At 45.7% G+C, this 23,822-nt stretch overlaps 1 protein-coding gene across 8 annotated transcripts; it reads right to left on the reverse strand.

The window, feature by feature from the left end:
- Positions 1-314: 314 nt before the first annotated feature.
- On the reverse strand, positions 315-23,822 carry nej (CREB binding protein nejire). Of its 8 annotated transcripts, XM_086837997.1 has the most exons (15): positions 23,271-23,822; positions 19,997-21,820; positions 19,096-19,731; positions 18,647-19,027; positions 18,351-18,571; positions 14,354-17,759; positions 14,006-14,295; positions 13,786-13,943; positions 11,722-11,832; positions 10,082-11,030; positions 9,789-10,019; positions 9,483-9,713; positions 7,596-7,993; positions 5,794-7,348; positions 315-5,641 (listed from the first exon to the last, which is right to left on the reverse strand). In XM_086837997.1, the coding sequence occupies exons 2-15, from the start codon at positions 20,049-20,051 to the stop codon at positions 4,751-4,753; spliced, it is 9,513 nt and encodes a 3,170-aa protein (XP_086694123.1). In that variant the 5' UTR covers positions 20,052-21,820; positions 23,271-23,822; the 3' UTR covers positions 315-4,750. The 8 variants fall into 8 exon arrangements, with proteins under 8 accessions (XP_086694123.1, XP_086694121.1, XP_086694116.1 ...); XM_086837995.1 differs by having other exon boundaries at positions 11,722-11,802; positions 14,354-18,571; XM_086837990.1 differs by having other exon boundaries at positions 14,354-18,571.

Raw genomic sequence — 23,822 nt, forward strand, 5'->3', positions numbered from 1 at the left:
ATGAAATCTGATAGAAAAGTCAAAAGTCATCTTATCAGCTTAACTGTCGCACTATTTTACAAGTAGGTATTATGTCGTAACGGTTTCTCAATTTCTTTTTATCATTATCGTTATCGTAATCATTAGCATAAACATTATCGTACTCATTATTAATATTAGTTATTAGTATCAATCGTTTTTTGTTTTTCATTTCGTTTGTTTTCTTTTATTTTGTTTTTTGTTGTGGTTGTTGTTGAGTTAGAACTAGTTTTTACTAAGGCTTGGTTTACTTTACACTTGACTTATCTAGGCGTACCACCTTCTTCTTCATGTTCTTCGTTCGCAATTGTTTGTGTTCTCCCCCATCTAGGAGTCCTTCGTCCTTCTTTTTTTTTTGTGGGTTTTCTTGATCTTTTTTTTTGTTTGTTATAAGAAATTACATTTTGTATGCATAATAATAAACGCCGTTTAGCAAAGTGCTCCTATATCTCCATCGATTTCATGTTTCGGTTAACGATTTTTTCCGCTGCTACTGCATTTAGAATAAATGTTCATATATATAATTTACAATTGTTCGCTTAACTAAGATCCTTCATATATCATATATAGTATATATATATATATATTTTTTATATATATACGTGTGTGTGTATCCTAAACGCGTGTGTGTTATCGATCGTACCTATATAAATGTGTATATAGCGCTGGCTTTAGTCTACGGCTTACGCTCTAGTTATCATCTTATTCCCGCTTTATGTTTAATGCGCTTTGTGTTGCTTCTATGTTTTCTGGTTTACTTGTTTCCACACTTTCTCATCATATATAATTGTAATCACAAATAGTTTTGGAATATGCTCTCTCTCTATCTCTCTCTCTCTCGCTTGCTCTACTTTCTTCCGCCATCTTTATCTTTCGAATGAACAGAATGATCCTTGATTCGCTCTCACTCACTCACACTCTCGCGCTTTCTCCTTTCTCTCTGTCTATCTCGTTCACACTCATAACTTTGTTCATTGCCTGACTGTGGTGATAAAAAAAAAACAACAAAAACAATGCGGAGAAAAAATACGTTTAGCAGCGTTCTCTTTCTCATGCTCCTCGTTCTTTCTCTTTCTTTTCTTTCTTCTTTTTTTTGGTTACTATCGTGGGGTTTGCTGCGCCCGCTATTTCGATTTACCGATTATATGTTTATTTTTTAGTTTTATTTTAATTCGTTTTTTTTTTATTTTTGCTACCAGCACGCGGCGTCTGCGATTTGAAGGCAGCGTCATGTTATCGCAACTATATCGATTACCGATGGCAGATAGATTTCGATGATCAACCGCCGATCGATAACGATACCGATTCTCATTGTTTTACATACGTTAAAAGTACAAAGGCATTCGGCGGCAGAGCCCAGTGACTTGAGTATGTTTGGTTTTTCTCACGATTCTATATAATATAATATTTAAATTTTAATGTTTTAATTTAACTTGAATTATTCTTAGTTTTTTGTTTTTGTTTGTTTGTTTTTTTTTTTGTTATTTGGTGTCTGTTTTGATTGTGTGCAGCGCAGCGTGGGTTTTGCATACATTCCTTAATTTCTTTTTAATCGGTGGCAGGCGCAGCTGTTTTTTTTTTTTGTTTTTTTTATCTTTTGGTTTTCAAATTTTTCTTATTTTGTTTGTTGTCTTTCGCTTAGCTAAGGAAACTACGCGCGTTTCGATTAAAAACACACTAACTAAATATATATGTATATATATATCGCGATATATATCCTATGCGCATGTGTGTGTTTGTCGGTGTGTGGAGAGAGTAGATCTATAAATATATATACGATATAACCGATATATACGACTTAAAATCTAGGGCATTGGATTTTACAAACTCTACTTTTCTAATCAGTAATATGTGTATGTAATATATATAGATCTATATATATATATCGTGTGTACTTGTATCTGTATGTTTTGTGTTGGGTATTTACAATTAATGTTAGTTACTTGCTTGATGTCGCAATTGAAGGCATTTTTATGCGCAGTGAATAAGTTATCCTAGTATTTTAAAATTTACAAAATTCCCTCTTTCTGTTCTTTTTTTTATTTTGTCTCTCCTCTCGCTCTCTCGCTGACTCTCTCTGTCCCTGTCTGATTCTTGGGCGGCGGCAACTTGTACAAAGAAAACAGTTAGAAAACGAAGGCAATCCATCTCTTTCCTACCCACTTAAATCCGAACAATAATATATGTTGAAGAAAATCATATATATAGACATAATATCCGATCCGATTAATTAAAGAACCCATTTGAAAGCTACAGACTATGTCTAATAAATAGCGGTAAACCTAAATCGTTATTCTAGGTGTTTTTTTTTGTTGTTGTTTGTTTGTTTGTTTAGCGTTAATAAATAGCAATCGCGATCTTGGAACTCTTATTCCCTTATTCCATTACCAAAAATGATCCATTAAACTTGGGGCTTTTTGAGACAAATTGGGTTTTGGGGTACTGCTCATCATCATCCTAATCCTTCGCTCATTTCGTTTGGCTATCACAAAATCAAATACTAAGTAAAACATTAAGTTATGTACATGAAAAAAGATGTAATTCCAATTAATGTTCTGAAGAGGGAGACTCATTTAGGAGGACTTGAAAGAGGTACCAAGGGGAACAAACAAAAGTCGTAGACATAATTTTTGGTGATAAACTATTGCAACAAAACACACAATAGGCTTTAACATTATGATGATTTTTAAAAGTTTTAAATTGTATAATTTTTAATATAAGTAATTGGATTTATGGTGATTTTTAAAAGTTTTAAATTGTATAATTTTGTTTATAAGTAATTGGATTCATGGGTGTGATAAAACCCTTAAAGCATTTTGAAAATTTAGCAAAATTTTGGCTTGATTTGAATTGCAAATAGACATTAGTAGTTTCGCTTAAAGAACAATGAAAATTGTAATGTAGATTTTTTGTTAATAATTTACTCATCCAAAGGGAAGAGTTTGACATAATTTATAATTTTTTCAAAATATTAATAATTTGGCTATGCAATTTTGAAAGGACATAATAATAATTAAGGAATTAACAGTGAGGAAATCAACAAATTGGTTAGAATTATAAATTTGAAATAGATATATAAGTAATGTAAATAAGTTATACAAGTCTCTATAATTTTGGCTGCAGTTGTAACACAAAAGGGGACAATACAATTTTACTTAAACAATAAAATACAGAGACATTGACGTTTAATTGACAGCTAACATAAAAATTTGAATCTAAACTTGGGACAAAACAATAGGTTTAAAAGGAATGACGCAATTTTTTTTTTGGTGTACCTCCCAAAGTGAGTCTTCCGCCTTGAATTAAAATGAGGAATTTAGGAAAGCACACACACTCGCATCCACACACACACACACACAAACACTCACACACGCACACGCTCACACGGGGGCGGTACAATATACAATCGATTATGAACAATTTGTTAAAATTACAAGTCTAATTTGTTGTCCTACGTATGAATATATATATATATATTTACATGAATATATATATATATATATATATGTTGTAAATGTTAAATCGTTCTTAATTATTTCAAGTACCCTAAAACTGTATTCAAAGCATTTTGGCTATTGCTATTGGTTGCTCATGTTAATCATATTCCCTTCGTAACGTAACGCTTCTCCTGTTTGGTGTTTTCATATGCTACTATCCTGATTTCTGATATTCCCTATTGCTATCTTGGATCCTGATCCTAATCCTCTCTCTCCAATGCTCATTTATTGTTGCCTGTCAAATTGGAAGTGATTTCTCCTGGGGGATCTGGTTTTTGAGGATTCCGTTCGATTCGTGTATAAAAATATGTAATGTAATGTTATGTTATTTAACGTGTTCCCAATTTGAAGCTCCTATAAGGAGCACTTTTGCTTAATCTCGAACTGCCGATCGATCGCCGAACAGGCACATTTTGCTTTCGTTACATTTTGTATAGGCTATATGTATATATTCTTGTGCGGATGCGGTTTCGGATTCAAAAGGGAAGTCTGTTCTCGTCCCGTCTTGTCTTACAAACTCTACAAGGGTACAAAAAACCTAGATCAACTTTACAACACACACATTCGGAAAAAACGATCTCTATATAGAGAATATAGATTCTGTTCAATATTTTGTGTACAATTTGAAATGATTCTTGACTAATTTGTATATATATATTTCGACATAATTGTAATGCCCTAAAAAGGAAAAGTATCCTTTCTAGAGATCGACGTTAAACGTCCTAACCTCCCTTACTAACTCTGCCGTGCTTTCCTATCTTTCTCTTTCTTGAAATTTGGAACGAACGTAGGATTTAATTGGGATTAATTAACTAACATATGAGGGGGTGTGTGTTTGTGTGTGTGTGTGTGTGTTTTAGACAAAAGATATATATTGCATTTGTAAATATATTGGCTATTACGCGGTGGTTTTGTAAATGGAAACCAAACATAATGATAATAATGATTGCTGCTGCTGCTTTGATCAAAAGCTGTCCTAAACTTAATTCTAACGCGGGGCATAGGGGTAAATTTGGGGGCTGTGTCTTATCCTACGGTACACATTAGTTGTGATAGTTCAAATCATAATGTACAATCATCATAGAGTAGTTAGTCGCAATCGTTTAACACACACACACTGGTGATCCCTGCTGGTCTGGTCCGGTCTGGTTGGAAAGTGCTCCTTAGCCTCAGTCTGACCAGTGCTACCACCCGTTGTAGCTGCTGCTGCTGTTGCTGCTGCTGCTGTTGCTGCACTAAAGCCTCTCCACAAACTTGGTCAGTTGATCGGAGGCATCGGGCAGGGCACCGCCGGCATTTCCAACGTTGACGCCCACACCCACGCCAACGCCAACGCCGACACCGACGCCCACATCCTGCGGCACTCCCGGCAGCGGCGACTGATGGTGCAGTCCATGGTTGTGCATGCCATCATGAGGCGGTCCTTGCGGCGCCGGTGAATGGCTACTCATCACATGATGCGGCGAGGGCTGTGCCCGTGGCGAGGCGGATGGAGCTGCACGCGGCGATGGAGCTGAGCGGGGCGACGGCGTTGGCTGCGGCGAACGGATGGGCGGTGAGGCGCGAGCCGACTGCATCATCTGTTGCTGAAGGGAGTGCGGCGTAGGCGGCCCCATCACCTGAGCATTGGGGCCGCCCACCACCGCTGATGGATTCTGGACATTGGTATTTGGCATCGTCACCTGTATCATCTGCTGCTGCTGCAGAGGTTGCTGCTGCTGTTGTTGCTGCTGCTGCTGCATGCCCGGTGGCATGCCAACGCCCATCTGCTGTTGCTGCTGACCGGGACCGGGCTTCACGCCAACTCCAACCCCCACACCGACTCCAACTTGTCCCTGCTGCTGCTGGAGCATATTGGAGGCAGCCGCATTGGCCATCGAGTATTGGTCGCCACCGACGGGACCGGCTGCCCCACCGGGCACGCCTCCGACACCGACAACACCGCCTCCAGCGCCACCAGCACCGCCGGCATTGAAGTTACCCGCACCGCCACCGCCACCGGGGAATTGTTGCTGACCGGGACCAGGTCCCGCGCCGCCCATATGCGGACCGCGTTGGCGTGGATACGGTGGCGGGTATTGGTTCATCTGCATGTATCGCATCTTGTTCCAACTCTGGTTAGGCACCTGCAAGTGAAGATGGAGCGTTTGTTAAGTAAACTATCTGCCTTTGAGGCAAAGCGAATAAGGGGAAATTTATCACAGTAAACCCAAAGGAAATTTATAATAAAATAATAAAAAATAATGCAACTAAATTATAGTTTCTTGCGTTCACTCACCATTCCTCCCTGGGCCGTGACTCCGGGGGACATGTTGGGTGGCAGGCTTTGAAGCATCATGGCATTCTGCATGTTTGGCATCCGTTGATGGGGTCCAGGACCTGGACCACCGGGTCCGCCTTGCTGCTGTTGCTGCATCAGATTTACCTGCTGCTGCTGATTGGGATTCATCTGCTGCGGACCACCGCTGCCCTGCTGCTGCTGCTGGTTCATCATGTGCTGCATCTGCTGCTGCTGTTGCATCACCTGTTGCTGCTGCTGTTGCTGTTGCTGCTGCTGCTGCGGATTCTGGGGTCCATTGCCGGCCTGCTGCTGTTGCTGAGCCAGAGCTCCGCCGCCGGGTCCAGGCGCTCCTCCGCCCGCCGCAGCCGCATTGATCAGGGATTGATGGCTCTGCTGGCGCTGCTTGATGATTGCCGCCATTATCTGCGGATTCTGCTTGAGTATGGTGAGGATGTGCTGGTTGCTTTCATTGGTGGGGTTATTCTTGATCTTTTGCATGATCTGGGCCAGTTGCTGGGTGTTCAGTCCGCCCGTTTGGCCGCCACCGCCACCTCCGGCTCCGGGCGGCGGTCGTACTCCGCCAGCAGCGCCGGCCATCGATGGTGCGCCCATGCCGCCCATACCCATGCCACCGTGCTGGCCGCCAACGGTCATTTGGCCACCGCCGAGCTGATTGGGTCCTCCCTGGCCCATCATCTGCTGCTGCTGTTGCTGCTGCTGTAACAGATTCGGCTGCATCAGCTGGCCGGGTTGTCGCATTCCCGTGGCATTGTTGGCATACCGGGCCTGGGGATTGCCACCGCCTGGATTGCCACCTCCGCCGCCGGCTCCACCACCGCCCCACTGATCCATGGATAGCAGGTTGTTGGCATTCAGGACGTTGCCACAATTTCCGGCTCCGGGAACTCCACCTGGGCCGCCTGGTCCTCCAGCAGGGTTTCCACCACCGCCGCCGGGACCCAGCTGTCCTACTCCGACACCGCCAACGCCTCCAACGCCCACACCGCCGACACCAACGCCGACGCCACCGACACCGCCAACTCCGACGCCCATGCCTCCCAATTGATTCACATTGGGATTGGGACCAGGTCCTCCCATCTGGCGATTCATCACAGGCGGTGCCATTGGACCACCTTTGCCGAAGCCACCACCATGGGACACTTGCTGACGGGCCGCTTCCTCCTGGACTTGCTTCACCACTTGCAGAACGTTGGGCGAGGGCGAGTGACCACCGCCAGGCTTCATGCCAATACCGGTTTGATGCGGGTGTGGTGATGTCATTCCACCCATGCCACCGGCACCGCCTGCACCGCCCGAAACCGGTGAGGGCACTGTGACGGTGGAAGGTGACATACCGCCGGCACCCGGTGTCATTATTCCTGCCTGGCCGGGCATCACCTGTTGGCTAACAGCCACACCGGACATGCCCACAACGGGCACTCCGCCGGAAACCACAGCCGGACTGACAGCAGCCGGTCCAGGTAATGCCGCTGAAGTAGCTGTCCGGGACATGAGAGCAACGCGACGGCGGAGTAACTGCTGCTGTTGGAGTCTAAAAATGAGAGAGAAAGGATTGGAGCAATAAGTAAAGGGTTATATATGATAAGTAGCTTAAGAGGATTTGGTTGCAATTTCTTGTAGGGAATATAAAGAACTCAATGAAATCAGGGAGTTTGTTATAGAAAAGGATATCTCAGATAAAGCTAACAAGTTACATAAATACAAGTCTTAACAACAAAAACATTATAAAGAGATGAGATTCATCCAAACCAAGAGAAATTCTTGAAAGGAAAACTCACTTCTGCTGGAGCTGCTGCTGTTTGAGCTTGAGCTTGATGTTGTGACAGAAGGGCACTGGACACTTTTGCTCCTGACAGTGCTTCGCATGGTAGCAACAGAGAGCAATGAGCTGCTTGCAAATGGGGCATCCGCCGTTCGTCTTTCGCTTGCAGTTCTTCGTGTGCTGGACAACGCGCTTCATCTTCTGGCAGGACGGCAGGCGACAATTGGCATCGCGACACTGGCATGCGTGCACCAGGGATTGGATGCAACGCTGGATGGACTGCTTCCGGGCCTCCTGTGGATTGGCCTGCTTGTGATCCGCCGGCGCCGAGCCGTCGTCGATGTCGAAGCCGAGCTTTTCCATTCTATGCGGATGACCAACCTTCTCCTTGCACACAATGCACAGATCAAAGTCCTGCGGAGAGTAAGAAAATTATAATTATACATCTATAGAAGAAGAACAGCAAAATATAAACAACACTCTTGGCCACTTTAATGAGTCACACATTATCACTATTCGTTTCTAGTTAATAATTATAATTATAAACGTATATTTTGATACCATTGCAGGGTATTATAATTTCAGTCAGAAGTTTGCAACGCTGCGAAGGAGTCATTTCCGACCATTTAAAGTATATACATATATTCTTAATCAGCGTCAACAGCCAAATGATCAGTATTTAACTATGGTCAAAAGGTATTTATGATCATTAAGTATCTATGATCATTAAGTATCTATAATCAGGAAGTAATTATGATTAGTATACAACGATGATCAGTAAGTAATAATGAACATTAAGTAACTCTGAACAGTAATTATATATGACCAGTACGTAACTATCAGCAGTAAGTATCTATGACTAGTAAGTATGTATGATCAGTAATTAACTTTGAACACTAGTAAACAATGACTTGCAACTTTTGTAACACAACACATATTAGAGACTGGCCTGATACAAGTCACTTCGTTCCAGGGATGTTAGAACAAGTTGGGAATCATATGTACAGATGTGCGAGATTTGTTTTGGAACAAATTTAAGCTATTTAAATGAAACTATGGAATTATTCGTCTATATAATTTTACTAGGATATAAATCGGAGCATGCGGAATCGGTGGACTATATATATACATATATATTTATAGCTGCCATAGGAACGATCGGATAATTTTAAGAAAAAAATGTTATAACGTTTCCAGTTTTTAAAAGATTTTCGTTAAATTTGATATATAGCCTTTATATATTTATCTAGAATTTTATGTTAAATTTCATAAAAATCGGACAACTATATCATGCAAAACAGTGAACGTAAAACTGTAAATATAAAATGTATAGGTGAATGATATCTTAGCAGGCATAACTTTGTTTTTAAATATAAATATATATAATTTATATTGGGTTAATTCAAAGTGATCGAAGTTTCATCAGTAAAAGTTTATAAACAACGGCGTGCAGAAGTTAGCTTCCTTTATTGTTTTATTTATCAGATCAAAAGATAAATTAGTTTCGTTTCCTGGATTACTTTAAAAATATATATATCCAAAAGTCTTGCACTTATCACAGTCCACTCCTTCTAAATTAAATGTTTTATCACAAAAGTTTAAATAAAAAAGAACTATGACAACTCCCGTCGATGAAAACAATCAAACTGAAGCATCTTCTATTCTAATGACCCATTTCTTCTGTGTTCTTTTAAACTCACGCAAACAAAAATAAATTTAAAAAAAAATATACATTTATAACTCAAAAATATAACATTACACAATCATGAGATGAAAACAAACCGCAACATTCTTGATAGTCTTTTCTTGTGGGTGTCCTAGATCTTTTCCAGGGTGTCTTATTCAAGTGGCGTGGGAGTGCTTATATCCGTAAAACAAAACAAAAAATATAGTCAATACTCACATCACAGACGGTGCAATGGTACCGCGTTTCCACAGCGGTCTTGCAGTTGTTGCAGGTGTAAACGAACTTGTCCTGGCCTTGGTTATGCAGCTCATACAACATGGACAATGTGGAGAACTGCGCTCGCCGCAGCGACGAGAACTCATAGTGCTTGTCGCGGGCGAGGGTTAGGAAGGCATCGCGTCCGTCCATCAGGTCGCAGGTGAGCAATGGATCGGGATCTTGGATGGGCTGTGGTGGCATAGAAATTTTCAATATAATTAAATTACAATCCTGTAAATGGATGTGAATAGATGTAGGACTCACCGCTAGACTCGCTGCCGACTGTGCCGAGTGCAGACGAATGACAAAGAAGACCTCCTTGTGCTTCTCCATGGTGGCATATATCTTGGCGGAGAGATCATTGCCCGACTGATGCTCATTGGACTTTTTACTATTCTTCCGCTGCGCCGCCTTCGATTTGTTGGACTTCTTAGCCTTCTTCTGTCCCTTCTTCTTGCCATCGCCGCTCACCTCGTTGTCCTCGATGGAGAAGAGCTGATGGATAATTGGGAGATTATTTCTGAAAAGAGATTAGGTTGCATGACACCAACACTTACATTCGCCGCTGCTGCTGCCTCGGCGGCCTCTGCTTGCTTGCGTTTCTCCTCCTCCTCTTGGTCGAGCTCCTTGATGCTCTCCTCGAGCACATTCGGCCAGAAGTCTCCCTCGAAGTAGGGCAGTTCGGCGGCAGAACCCAGCTTGTCCTCCATCGCCTGCTTCAGAATATCCTTATAGTCCTGTATGATCCGTTCGATCATGCCCTTGTCGAGCATCTTCTTGTACCATTCCTGCAGGCGTTTGGGCTTTGGGATTTTCTGATCCGTGGGATGACAATGGAAGATGTAGTCATCGCCCTCGGAAGGCGGACAGGCCCAGATATGGGCCATAGTGTAGCCCAGCTGCTTCACATAGTCCATGTAGCCGAGCAGGATTTCATGATACACCGCTGTTCGATATTGTCGCGGCCGGAAGAAGTGAACCGAGTCCAGATATGCGATATACACACGCCTCGTATTCGGTGCCGGACACTCTGATCCATACTCCTGGACATGCATGCCAAAGAAGCACACATCGATGCCGTCTACCTCCTCGAAAGCGAACAGAGCCTTGGCCCGATACGGGAACTCCTGCATCATTTCACCGGACTCCACGAAGCGTCTTCGCATTCCCGGTTTCACCTCGACACATTTGTCCGACGAACTGACCACACGAATGTGCACTTCACCGGCACCAGCCTCCTTCTTCTTCAGGAAATTGTTCACTCGCGTCTCAATGTACACGCCCAGCTTTGTGGTGGGCAATCGCTTGGCATTGAACTTGTTCTCCTTCCGCTTCGAGTTCTTCTTTTTGAGGCAATTGTCGCAGACAAAACCGCCGGGCCATATGGAGTCCAACCAGAGGACACAGATCTGGTGCTGCTTGCGACCGCACTCCTGGCAATCGACGAAGGGCTCCAACTCCAGATGATCGTTCTTCATTTCCTTGAACTGATCCTTCTTGATTTGGCTATATATCATATTAAAGGGTTATAAATAAGTGGGATTAGTTTTTCTCTGATTTTTTGGGGCTTAAATAAGTTGGGAAATAATACTGTTATCAAAACTTAGTTTTGTAAATATTTGAGTGTTGAAATTGAAGCTCAATACCTTTTCTTAAGTATGGTTTTTTAAACTGTACATAATATATCAAGGAAGGTATATTTAAAAAATAAAAATTCCTTATCTCCTATTAACCTTTATTACTATTATGAAATTACTATACGTGTTTTATAATAATTTGTGATTAGGATTTAATGAATATATATATATTCATTACAAAATTTGATATGTAAAATTTCTTGAAGTTGAAGATGATTTAATGAGATTTAAAGTAATGAAGAATAACATTTTGAATATATTATATTCATTTAGTATAACAATACTTAAGCTTGACTAATAATATTGAACATATTTCAAAAGGAATACAATTTCATTTTTAAAGATATTCGTAAGATCCGAATAAAAACACTATTTTATTACGTTTGAAGTGCAGTATCATATCCGCATTCTAACTATTTTACTATTTATTAACTCTTTATTATTATCTAGAATAGCTTCTCTTCTTTTCTTTCCTCTTTTTCGTAATATTATTTATTATATTATATATTTAATACACTATATATGTATAATTTAAGATAATTCCAATGTTTTATACTCACGTTTGCGACTGCAGTGGATCATCGCCCAGTGTGACCGTATCGCCCTGGATGTCGTTAAAGCACTTTTGGCAGTAGGTGTATCTATTTGAGGCGACACCGTATTCCTTTAGACTGTTGTTTTTTATTCGATCATTTTGATTGTTTTTTAATTGTTTAATTGTTTTGGTTTTTCGTTTTTGATTTTTGTTGAAATTTTTAGATTGATGGCCAGAAGAGATGATGTTTTTTGTGTGGACGAAATTTGAAGATGGCAGCCAAAAGGGAGCACAACAACACAGGCCAGGCGTGTGTGGGTGTGGGTGTGTGTGTGTGTGTGTGTGTCATGGCGTACAGGTGGTGTGCGTGCAAGCGAGATGGTTATATGCAATGGTTAGTTGTGTGGGTGAGTGTATTGATGATGTTTTGTTGTTGTTTTCGGTTTTTGTTTTTGTCAAGTTTTCATTTTACGCACACACACGCACACAGAAAAACACAGAAAGAGAGAGAAAGAGGAGAGAGCGAGATGATACACACACACATACATATTTTGATAAAGACACACAAAAAAATACAGTTATGAGGCGACACAGGTTAACGGGTATTATTATTATTATTATTTGTTATTATTATAATTATTATTTATTAATCATTTGATTATTTTGATTATTTTTTGTTTAGTTTTTTTGTTTTGTTGTTGCGGGGCGGAAGGAGTAAGAAAACGAAGAAGATCAACAAAACAACAAAAAAAGAAAAAGGAAGAGAGAAAAAAAAAGTGATTGAATTTGCATTAGAATTTTTTGTTCACATTAATACAACAATTAAGAGGGTAAAGAATTTATTTATATTTCATCTAAATATCCCAACAACGTGGAGTCTACATTTGATAATTCCCAAAATCATTTTTGAATAAATGGAAAATTACATTTTTTTAAAAAAAACTTGGCCGAAAAATCGATAAATCGGTACCGTAATAATACAAATCGATACATTAAGATACATTACAATATGCATGATAAAGAAATATTCCATTTCTTACATATTTGGATTAAGTAATAAAAGTAAAAACAAATACAAATAAATAAATAATTTGGTATTTCAAATATAGAGTAATTTGTTGGCATTGATCTCGTATTCTTATGTTCGATATACTCTTTCTTAATCAGAATAATTTTTGAAATTATATGTTGGGATATTTAAACACAAATATTGTAATCGATATCTGTTCTTAATTTCGTTATTTTTAAATAAAGCTATATTTACAGGTACTTTTTTTGAAGAAATCTTAAAGAACAGATCACGATATATATATAAATCTATATATTGATTGGACTTTTTCCATTTTTTTTTGTGGTTAACGTTTTTGGGTTCGTTTTGTTTGGTTTTCTGGCTACTCGAAAATGTGGAATGTTAGAAATCGGACTTGGACTTGGGATTGGGTTGGACTTAGTCCGAATATTGATTGAATGGTCATGATGGATCGGTGGATGCATCAAGCGCTGGAGCAAAAGCGGCGGTAAAGGATATTAAGGACATTGTGTATGTGTGTGTGTGTGTGTGCCGGTTTGTTAAATACTTTCCAATTTACGTTGTGCAATGTGCAACATTTAAGGCTTCTATGTACACAGCAATATTAAGGATAACACACAGAAACACACAGAAAACACAGAGACTAAGAGAGACAGAGAGAGAAAGAAAGGGGTAACAGGAGAGAGCGAGCAAGGATCAGGATCGGGATCAGGATCGGAAGCCTTTGAATTAGTGCTTAAAACGGACAGAAGCTGAAAAGCAGCCAACGGACGCTTGAAAGCCAGCGATCAAGTCAGAGGAACTGCTTCGGTTTTCACATTGTTTTTTCGTAAAGAAATCATATTTACAGTCTGGAAACTAGAACCGAAACAGACGTCTGAGCATTAGGAACATTAATAAAGGAGAAGCAAGCGAATTATCTTCTAAATTACATTTCACATCGAACAGAGAAACAGAGAAACGAAACCGAAACGGGAACAAAAACAGTGTCCACGTGAGAGTCAAGCAAGGATCCTCAAAATGCAGGTCAGCTTGCAACATTAGCAACATAAAACATACCTGTTCTGGTAGCTGTAGTACTTGGCATCCCGCGGAATCGTACACAGTTGCTTGCCGTAGCAGCAGAGCACCTGGGGATTGAAGGTGTACTTCCTGCCGCAACAATAGCCCAGGGCCTGCATCACTGGATCGATCTCCGCCTCAAAGACCTCGGATAGCTAGAGGAGAGAGTAGAGAATGTGAGTAAACTTTCCGGGTTAATATAAGGCAATCCACTCACCTTTGTGCAGTAGCGATACACCCGTGATGTCTTGCGATTATACAGCCAGGCATTGTCGAACATCAGCCACACATCGTCCACATACTCCCAGGGATCACTGTATTTGCCATTCTGGATGTTGGTCCGAATGGTGCCCAGATCCATGGGCTTCTTGACGATCTCAAAGTAATCGGGTATGCCCAATGCCTGCGGATCGACGGGATAACGAAAGGGCCCAGATTCGGGCTCCTGTCGATAAAGCTTCTCCAGTGTGGGCAGCAAAGCTGTGCGGAGCTCTTCGGGATTGAATTCTATATAGAGGAACATAGTATTAGTTGCGAACAAAGGTAAGATATAAAAAACACTCACGGCATTTCTTTTTCTTGTCTCCGGCAGTGGGGGCAATGGGTTCCGGCACCAGAGGCTTTGTGTCCGTCTTGGGCTTGATATCCACGGCACTGCCGGCCGCTCCACCATCGTGAGCACCATTGATATTATCCTTGCCGCCACCAAGACCACTACCGCCGCTTCCATCACCGCCGGCGCCATCGTGATGACCTCCGGCTGTTGAGCCACCTGCCTTATCCACATCCATGGCTTCGGTCTTGATCTTGACATCACTATCGACACCATCCTCCGTCTTGATCTCCATTTTGATCATGCTGGTGCCGTCGTTGTTCACGTTCTTGCCCTTGCCGCCACCCGTGGAGCAGTCCATTTGGGAGCTGTCGTTGTTGCCGCCACAGCTATCGTCCATGAACTCCTTCTTGATGTCGTCCTCCTGCTTAATCGAGTCCAACTTGCCCTTGGAAGCCATACCGCCGGCATTGCCACTGCCGCCGCTGCCATTGGTATTCTCATTGGAGGGCGAAGGTGTATCCTCGTCGTTGTCTCGCTGCGCAGCCTCCAGAGCGGCCATCTGTGAGGAGAGGTTACTGGAGCTACTCATCATACGACTACTGGCAGACATAGATGTGGTTGTCGTCGCTCCCGTTCCACCTCCCGCTCCACCGCCTGACATCAGAAGCAGGGGATTGCTGGCAGGCGTCGTGGATCCTCCACTGCCACCGCCGCTACTGCTGCTGGAAGCCATCGTAGCTGACGTGGGTGTGGATACCGAGGAAGAGGCACAGCTAAGCGGCGTACCCGAACCTGCCGAAGATGTCGAGGTCGTTGTGGTAGCTCCCGCCGCTGCTGTGGCTCCACTGCTGCCGCTGCCACTGCCACTGCCGGCACTAGCACAGGACGCAGCCGCCGCTGCTGCTGATGCGGGCGTGCTGCTTGCCGCTAAACCGGAAGCACTTGTCGCCGGCACTGGGGAGGCGGGTATGTAGGGAGGTGTGGACGCTCGATTGCTCAGCGGCTGTTGCATCAGACTGCTCACTGAGGGCGGGTTGTTGTTGGCACTACTGCTGCTGTTATTGTTGTTGTTGTTGCTGTTGGAGGGCGTGCCAATCGATGGGCCATTGGACAGGAAGCCAGGCGAGGGGCTCGGAGCTGAAACCGTAACATTGGAGGCCGATCCTCCCGTTCCCGCTGCTCCAGCCCCCGCAGTCAAGGCCTCCAGGCTCGTAGGCGTCGGCGGCATGTTGTTCATAACACTGCCGGGCTTCTGTTGCTGCTGCTGTTGCTGTTGCTGCTGCTGCTGCTGCTGCTGCTGTTGCGGTTGCTGTTGCATCGGCGAACTGAAGCTGTTGCCGCCTTGTGTCTGCTGCAGGGGTGTGGCATTACTGAAGGGCGACTGCGGCAATAGCATTCCCTGTTGCTGCTGCTGCGCCGCCTGTTGCTGCTGCTGCTGCTGGTGAAGATGTCGTTGCTTCATCATCTCGCTCAGCTGAGGATTTGCTCCCGTGCCACCGTTCGCATTGATGAACTGCTGCTGTTGCTGCTGGCCCGGCACGGGACTGGTGAGCACATTGGTCGTCTGATACGGCGATAGCGCCGGATTGACCACCATGCCGCCGGGACTGGGTCCGGGTGGACCCACCAGCATGTTACCAGCTCCAGAGCCGGGAGGTTGCTGTGGCTGTTGCTGCGGGAACTGCATGCGCTGCTGTTGCTGCAGGGTGAGCATGTTGCCGCCGGGCGAGTGACTTCGCATCGTCACCATGTTGTTGGTGACACCAACGCCCACGCCAACGCCGACGCCCATGCTCACACCCGACTGCTGGCCCACCATTCCGGGTGGACCCTGTGGACGCAACTGCTGCGGCGGCATAACGCCGCCCATGGGACTGATGATGGGACGGACGCCGGCCTGGACAGGTTGCTGACCCGGCTGCTGCTGTTGCTGCTGCTGCTGCTGCTGCTGCTGTTGTTGGGATAAAACGCCTCCAACGGCTCCGGCGCCACCACCAGCTGCACCACCGGCACCACCAGTCGCTCCTGCAGCTCCAGGATTCGCAACACCCTGCTGCTGCATCAGCATCTGCTGGTGTTGCTCCTTACGCTTCAGCCGCTTCTCCTCCAGCTCCTTCTGGATCTTATAGATCTTCTCCGCTAGCAGGTGATAGTATTCTGACCTGGATTTCGCCATCTCGTACATGTCCTTCTCGACCTTTTCCGCATAGGAGACAAGGTTATGCATACGCTTGTCCTGCATTGTCGTGGGATCCGAGGTGGGGAAGATGGCCTGTACTAGTTTGTGGACGAGATGGTTGCGCAGATCGGCGGTCACCATGTCGCGCCAATCCTTCTCGCTGTCACCGGAAGGTCCAGAGCCTCCACCACCTCCGCCAGGGACGGCACCACCGCTGCCGCCGCCGCCGCCAGCTCCCGCTCCTGCATTCTGGTTGGGATTGCTAGCGTTGCCGCTGCCCGTGGTATCCGCTGGCATCAGGACACTGGAACCGGTAGCCACCTGCTGGCCACCACTCGCGCCAGCACCTGCGGCTGCACCGCCAGCGCCGCCTACGACATGGCTCTGCGGATGGACCTGTGCCACCTTCAGCTGCTGCTTATCATTGGCCCCTCCACCGGCGCCGCCTGCGCCAGCTGCTGCTCCACCGAAATTGGCATTGCCAAAGCCTCCGACATTGACGGAGAGTGGTGCTGGAATGTTGCCACCCAGCTGGGCGGGATTGGGTTGTTGCTGCTGCTGCTGCTGCTGTTGTTGCTCCACCATGTTGGGCAGGCCACCACGTCGTCGATTCTGGCCCTGCTGTTGCTGCTGTTGGAGCATCTGCTGCTGCTGCTGTTGCTGCTGCAGGCTGTTGACGTCGTTTGGCAGGACATTGGGTCCACCGGGTCCAGGACCAGGTCCTAGAACCCTAACCGCCGGCGGAGCACCCTGCATGCGGATGCCCGGAGGCAATCCCTGCTGTTGCTGTTGCATTCCGCCGGCAGTTACGGGAGAAAGTCCCACTTGACCCATGCCATCGAAGCGACGGAGTTCCTGCTGCTGAACCTGTTGTTGGTGAACCTGCTGCTGCTGCTGCTGCTGCTGTTGTTGCTGCTGTTGTTGGGCTAATTGTTGGGCCATATCAGCTGGTGTCTTTGGCGCGCCAGGTGTTCCGCCCGCTCCTTGTTGTTGCGGTAGGACTATCGCAGTATTCTGACCTCCGCCGGGCGCCACCTGCTGTTGCTTGCCATCCACAACCAAGCCGGCCATATTGGGCTGTTGATTCTGTTGTTGCTGCTGCTGCTGTTGTTGTTGCTGCTGCTGCTGTTGCTGTAGACTTCCGGCTGCTCCACCGGCAGCTCCTCCACCACCGCCACCAGAGCCTGGCGCGGCTACAGCATTCCCACCTGCCCCACCTGGCGGCACATTGGTATTCTGAAAGACCGAATGATTTTGTCTGAAGGGATAGCAAATGATGCAGGCACTGTTGGTGCAGGTTTTATAATGTAACAGGATCTGACGTGAGGAGGCGCAGTGCTGCATAGTGCAGTCTTTGCTCTGCTTGCAGGTGCCCATGTGGGCCAGTACGGACTTCATCGCCTTGCAATAGTTGACGTTGCAGACCTCTCGATTCGGATTAAGGTTTTCGCGCCGGTTGCACTTATGCGCATGGAGAAGCAGCATCAGTTGCTGTTGAATCTGTCGTTTGCGATCGTCGGGCACGTCACGATTGGCTCCACCGGGGCCACCTGCAACGCCAGCACCTACAGATCCACCACCAGCAACAGGTGGCACGCCAGCGCCGGAACCGGCTCCTCCGCCAGCCACAACTCCCGCTCCACCCAGTCCAACACTAACTCCGACTCCCTGCTGCTGTTGCTGCTGAGACGTTCCCGGTTGCTGCTGCTGCTGTTGCTGCTGCTGTCCGGGATGACCGAGGAGCTGGGTTGGTTGGGGCGGGCGCGAAGCCATGGTTCCGGATTGCTGCTGTGCCAGCATCTGTTGCTGCTGGGGATTACCACCTACTAGTTGCCCAGCTGGCACAGACCCATCCCCGCCGAGAGTGGACATGGGCACCACAGTTCCCACGGGTCGATTTCCTTGCGGCATTCCTGGAACAACACCGCCTCTTTGCGCCATCTGCTGTGCGAGAAGTTGCTGCTGCTGCTGCTGCTGTTGCTGGGGATTGTTGCCGCCACCGGGTCCACCATATTGACCCACTCCGTAAGGTAGACTGTTGAGTTGACCTAAAGAATGTTCAGAATGAAAGGATCCTTCATTAATACCGACTCTATGAAAGGAAGGCATCGCAAGAATCTTACTCATTTGCATGTTGGGATTTTGCATCCGTGGTCCTCCCCCTCCGGGACCGTTTCCTGGGCCTCCAGCTCCTCCCGCGGCGCCCATTAGATGCGGTCCACGTAGCATATGCTGCTGCCCAACCATACGTCCCATCATCGGCCCGTTCTGCATATGCATGCCTTGGTTTGGCGTCACACCGCCTGCACCGCCGCCTGCTCCTACACCGCCGGGTCCTGTTCCAGGTCCTCCAGGTCCTGGCACGGACACTGCATTGATCATACCGCCGCCACCGCCGCCGCCAGGCTGCTGCTTCAGCTGATTGACCATGCCGCCCATGCCACTGCCAACGCTATTGGTCAACACCATGTTGCCCAGATTACCCTGAGCGATAGTGTTCATGCCTAGCAGAGATTAGGGGGAAGAGTTATTAAGCATATTCCCTTTGCCGGTTGCTGCTTCAAGGACTCACCTGGTATGGCATTCATGCCATTGTTGCCATTATTCGATATGGACATTGGCATCGAGTTGACCATGCCCATCTGAGTGCCCACCACTTGCTGCATGCCGCCCTGATTGGGTGACTGCAGGTTGGGCGACTTACTGCCGAGCTGTTGCATTCCGGGCACCACCATGGCCCCCTTTTGGCCTTGCTGCTGCTGCTGCTGCTGTTGCTGTTGCTGGAGCAGATGCTGCAGCTGCTGATGATGCTGCATCTGACGCAATTGACTGCCGGCATTGCCACCTCCAGAGCCATTGCCGCTGCCATCATCGCCGCCAGTACCGGAGCCACCGCCGCCGCCGGCTCCGTTCATTTGGGAAGGCACAACGCCGACACCGACGCCAACAACACCGACACCCATGCCGCCGACACCGACACCGACACCAACACCAACGCCACCGGGTCCTGAGCCCGGTCCTGGTCCTTGTGCTGGTGGTTTATTGGGTCCGCCGCCTGCATTTGGTCCGGATGTGGAGTTTGTGGTCACGCCGGAGGCGCCGCCGCCTCCTCCGCCGTTACCGCCACCGGTTAACTGATCCGACCAGCCGCTGTTTGAGGACACCAGCTCATCGGGCAGATTCTCCTCCAGAAAGTAGGAGATGTCAGCTGTGGCTAGAGCAAGTTAGGAGGTTAAATCAAGAATTTTTACAAGGGGGTGGAGGTTCTCCAAGAAAGCAAAGTACAAGCTTAGTGATTGATCTTCATAATTATGTATATATAATATATAATCAGGAAGTTATCCTAAGATTCTGCTTGAAAATAATTAAATTTGACAACTATCAAGTCGAGTTTATGCTGTGTACTTTGATTTTCTTGTCAGAATTCCGATTTTTTGGGGGGAAATAAAGAGGTCTATTGGGTTTCTACTCACTTGGATCCATTTTGACCCGCTTCTGAGGCGGTTCGTCTAAGTGATCGGCCATCATATAGATTTAGTTTGCTGTTCGTTGTTGCTGCTCTTGAGGGCAGCAAGCCGAAACCGAAAATGAGGAGGAAAAAAATGGACCAAAGAAGGGAAAGCACTTCTCCTTTCTTCTGGCTGCTCCTTGCGTTCTAGGCTTCACGTTTTTGGGTTTTTCTTGGTCTTTGCTGTTCACGTTTTTTAAATTTTTACGGTTTTTTTTTTATTTTTATTTGTTGAGTAGAGCTGAGGTTCGTCTTTTGACTTCCTTTCTTGTTTTTCTTTGCGCGGGCAGTTTTTCTTTTTTTTATTTCTTTCGTTCGATTTCCCTTTTTAATATATTTTTGTTTGACAGTTGCACAGAGGTTGTCAAAAATGATATCGGTTGTTGTTCGATGTGTGTGTGTGTTTTTATTTTTTAGATTAATCGAACACTTTGCAACACACGGGAGGTAAAACACACACAACAAACATACACTGACACACACACAGAAGCACGCACGCACTCAGATTTAGAGGCACTCAAATGGCGTGCACCAACACTGGCTGGCTGGCTGGGATTGCGATTGCGATTGCGTTTGGGACTCCTTGTCCTTGGATTGGCTTCAATAGCTGTTGCCACAGCTGGAGCTGGAGCTTCGAGGTAGCTGCGGAGTATACTCCTGCTTTTGATTCCGATCCTGTAAAGGATCCCGCTGGCGCTGGTTCTGCTGCTGCTGCTGATGCTGCTCCTGCTGATGCTACAGCTGATTCGGGGCCGGTGGCCAGCAACGTGGGCGGTATCGGCGCTATCGTCACCGCGACGACGCCCGGCGGGCACCACCTTGTTGCTGTCGTCCAAATCCAGGATACAGATCCTGGAGGACCACGCAACCACCAACGCCTCCTCGTTGCGGCGCCGTTGAGATCGTTGTTGTCGTTGTCGTTGCCGCCGCCGCCACCAGCCCGCACCAGGTGTTGTTCCCGCTGCTCCTGCTCCTGCTCCGGCTCCGGCTCCTCCTGCACCTCCTGCTCCTGTTGCTTCTGCTCCCGATCCTTGATTGCTGCCTCCTGCTCCTGTTGCTGTTGTTCAAAGTTGTTGCTGCTGCTGATGCTGTTGCCACTGCTGCTGCTGCCGCTGCTGCTGCCGTTGTTGTTGCAATTGTTGTTGGTCGAACAGCAGCAGACACACGCGTGCATTTTGTGTTGTTGGGCCCCACACCAAAAGTTGACCTTGGTTGGGCGCGCTGCTTGTGTTGTTGTTCCTCCTCCACCTCCTGCTGCTTCTGTTGCTGTTGCTCTTGTTGTTTTTGTTACTATTGTTAATGCCGTTGCTAGTGGAAGATGATGTGTTGTTGCCGTTTTGTTTATTATTATTATTATTATTACTTATTGTTCTTGTTTGGTGCTACGAAGTTAACGGTTGTTTCTGATGCTGCTGCCTCTTCCTCAACTTTTGCTTCGTCGCTCCTTTTTCGTTCTCTCTTGTTTCATTTTTTTTTGCTTCTTATTTTTGTTTGTTTTGCTTGCAATTTGTTGTTAATCTTTTTTGGCGGCTTTTTTGTTTTGTTTTTGTATGCGATTCTTCAGTTTTTTTTGTCGAACTTATAGTTGTATATAGATAATATAAATATTCTCTTACTGCACTTGATTCCTTTCATTTAATTTTGTTTTGGGTACAAAAAAAAGCAATTCACATGTTGGCTGTTGTTGTTGTTTCTGTTTGTTTTTGTTACTGATGCTGCTGCTGCTGTTGCTGTTGCCGTTGATGTTGTTGCTTCTTCCTCCGATTGCCACTCTAACATTGCACATAAACTGTAGTGATACAAAAAACAAAAACAAAACAAAAGAAATCAAAATATTAACGCACATCCTATTAGAATTTTGCAAACAACAAATCGCACAGAGAAATATGTGTCGAAATCAGTATTTATTTATTTTTTTAGCCGCGCGCGAGTAGGAACGAAACGGGAAAAGGGAAACGGGCGAAAAGGGAACGAACGTTGCGAGTGCGAGTGCGAGGCGAGGAGAATTCTCTTGTCTGTGTGCCTGTGCTCCTCTTCTTTTGCCGCTTGACGACCACTCGCTGTCTCGGTCAGCTCCGACTGCTGTGGGAGCGTGTGTGCGTGCTGTTGTTGTTGTTCTTGTCTCGCAATTATTCGCCAAAACTCGCCACTTGGCGCAGACGTGTGTGTTTGTCTGTGTTCGCCTCTCGCTCTTTTGGCACACACACGAAAAGGAAAATAATAAAACCTATTTTGCCGCCAGGCCCACAAAACAAGTGCCGTGGAATTATTTGAAATTAGCAAATTAACTAAGAAAAAATAACCACATTTTTTTTTAAGAAGATTGAAAAAAAATGTTAGATTTTGCTAAAATATCTTGGAAATTTTCCCTTTACTGCGGAACACAAATTCCCTAAAATCTATCCATGGACGCTAGAAAAAATTCCCTATAAATCCCTGCCAACCGATTGGCGGTTAATAGAGTTAATTTTGTCGAAAAAAGTCGCCGTATTTTGGTTTTGCTTCCGCATTCAGAGCGGCCATCATATGAAATTCAATTTGTTGGGGCGGCGAGTGGCGAGTGGAACCCGAGCGGGACGGACATAGTGGGGCTGCCCGACAAAAAGCTTTCATTCGCACACGCACACACTAACAAAGCTCCACTAGCACACGCACGCACACTGGCACAAAGAGATGGGCGCGCGTACAGAAATTCTCTCAGAGACGACGTTTTCTCCACACACACGAGCTCTCAGCACTCAGGCACACGTAGCGAGTGTGCCAGCACGAGCACGAGTTCGACAGAGAGAGCAAGAGCGGAGAGCTCTCGCGACGCGTGCACTGGTAGTGGTAGCAAGCGGCATTGGTGTGCATACACACACGACGGTAAGCGGCAACGAGTGCGAGGAGCATTGGAAAAAGAAAGAAAACAGACGACAGAAATATATTCCATTTTTTTCTGTGTCCGCTCGCTCCTCCGCTCGTCGTTTTTCGTTTTTCGTTTTCTTCTTCACGTCGTATCAAAGTTTCTATTGCAGAAATTTTTTGTGTTGTGTCGCCAGCGTTTTGATTTTTCACAACCGGCACAAAAATCGCAAAATTATTTGGAGAAAAACCGAAATTCGGCAAAATGCCGAGGAAAATTTGAAAAAAATTTCGCCCAAATCCGAGCCGGGCATTAATTTTTTCAAACTCAACCGTTTGCCACGCACCAAATTTTGTAATATTCTGCGAATTTTCGCCGAATTTCGAATTCATACCACCGATTTTTCACATTTTCCGTCGATTTTTAAAAATTCCCACTAGCTTTTTCGCACACTAAACAAAAAATTTCCAGTCCGCTTTGTTACCGTCTTCTTGCGCGTTTCGTTTTGGACTGAATCCACAAAGTCCACGATCCACACGGCATAGTTTGGGTCCACTTTACAGTCTCGGTTGTGCATTCTACACGCTAGCAGCAGTGGGGTCGAATTCTCGCAAAAGGCCGAGAGTGGCGTCGAATTCTCAAAACAAACGCGAGACGGCGTCGAGTTCGTGTAAAATTCGGCCAAATGTTGTTGCGTTTGTATGGCATACACACGCAGTGTTGTTGTTTCAGCTTTTTTTTCCCGCCAGATTTGGCTGCGAAAGTGTGATAGCGAGGCGAACCTAAGGTTAATTACAGGCGGAAACAACGCTAAATCCTTAGATAATACCCTTATAAAAGACGATAATAAATTAATGCGAGCTTAAAAAAAAACTAGACACAAGAATCTAATTAAAAATGCATACTGACAAATTTTTTTTCAATAATTAGTCCTAGAATATAGCAC

Source organism: Drosophila serrata, unplaced genomic scaffold (assembly GCF_035046125.1).
Source record: "Drosophila serrata isolate PLE 108 unplaced genomic scaffold, ASM3504612v1 contig_340, whole genome shotgun sequence".
Taxonomy (NCBI): Eukaryota; Metazoa; Arthropoda; class Insecta; order Diptera; family Drosophilidae; genus Drosophila; species Drosophila serrata.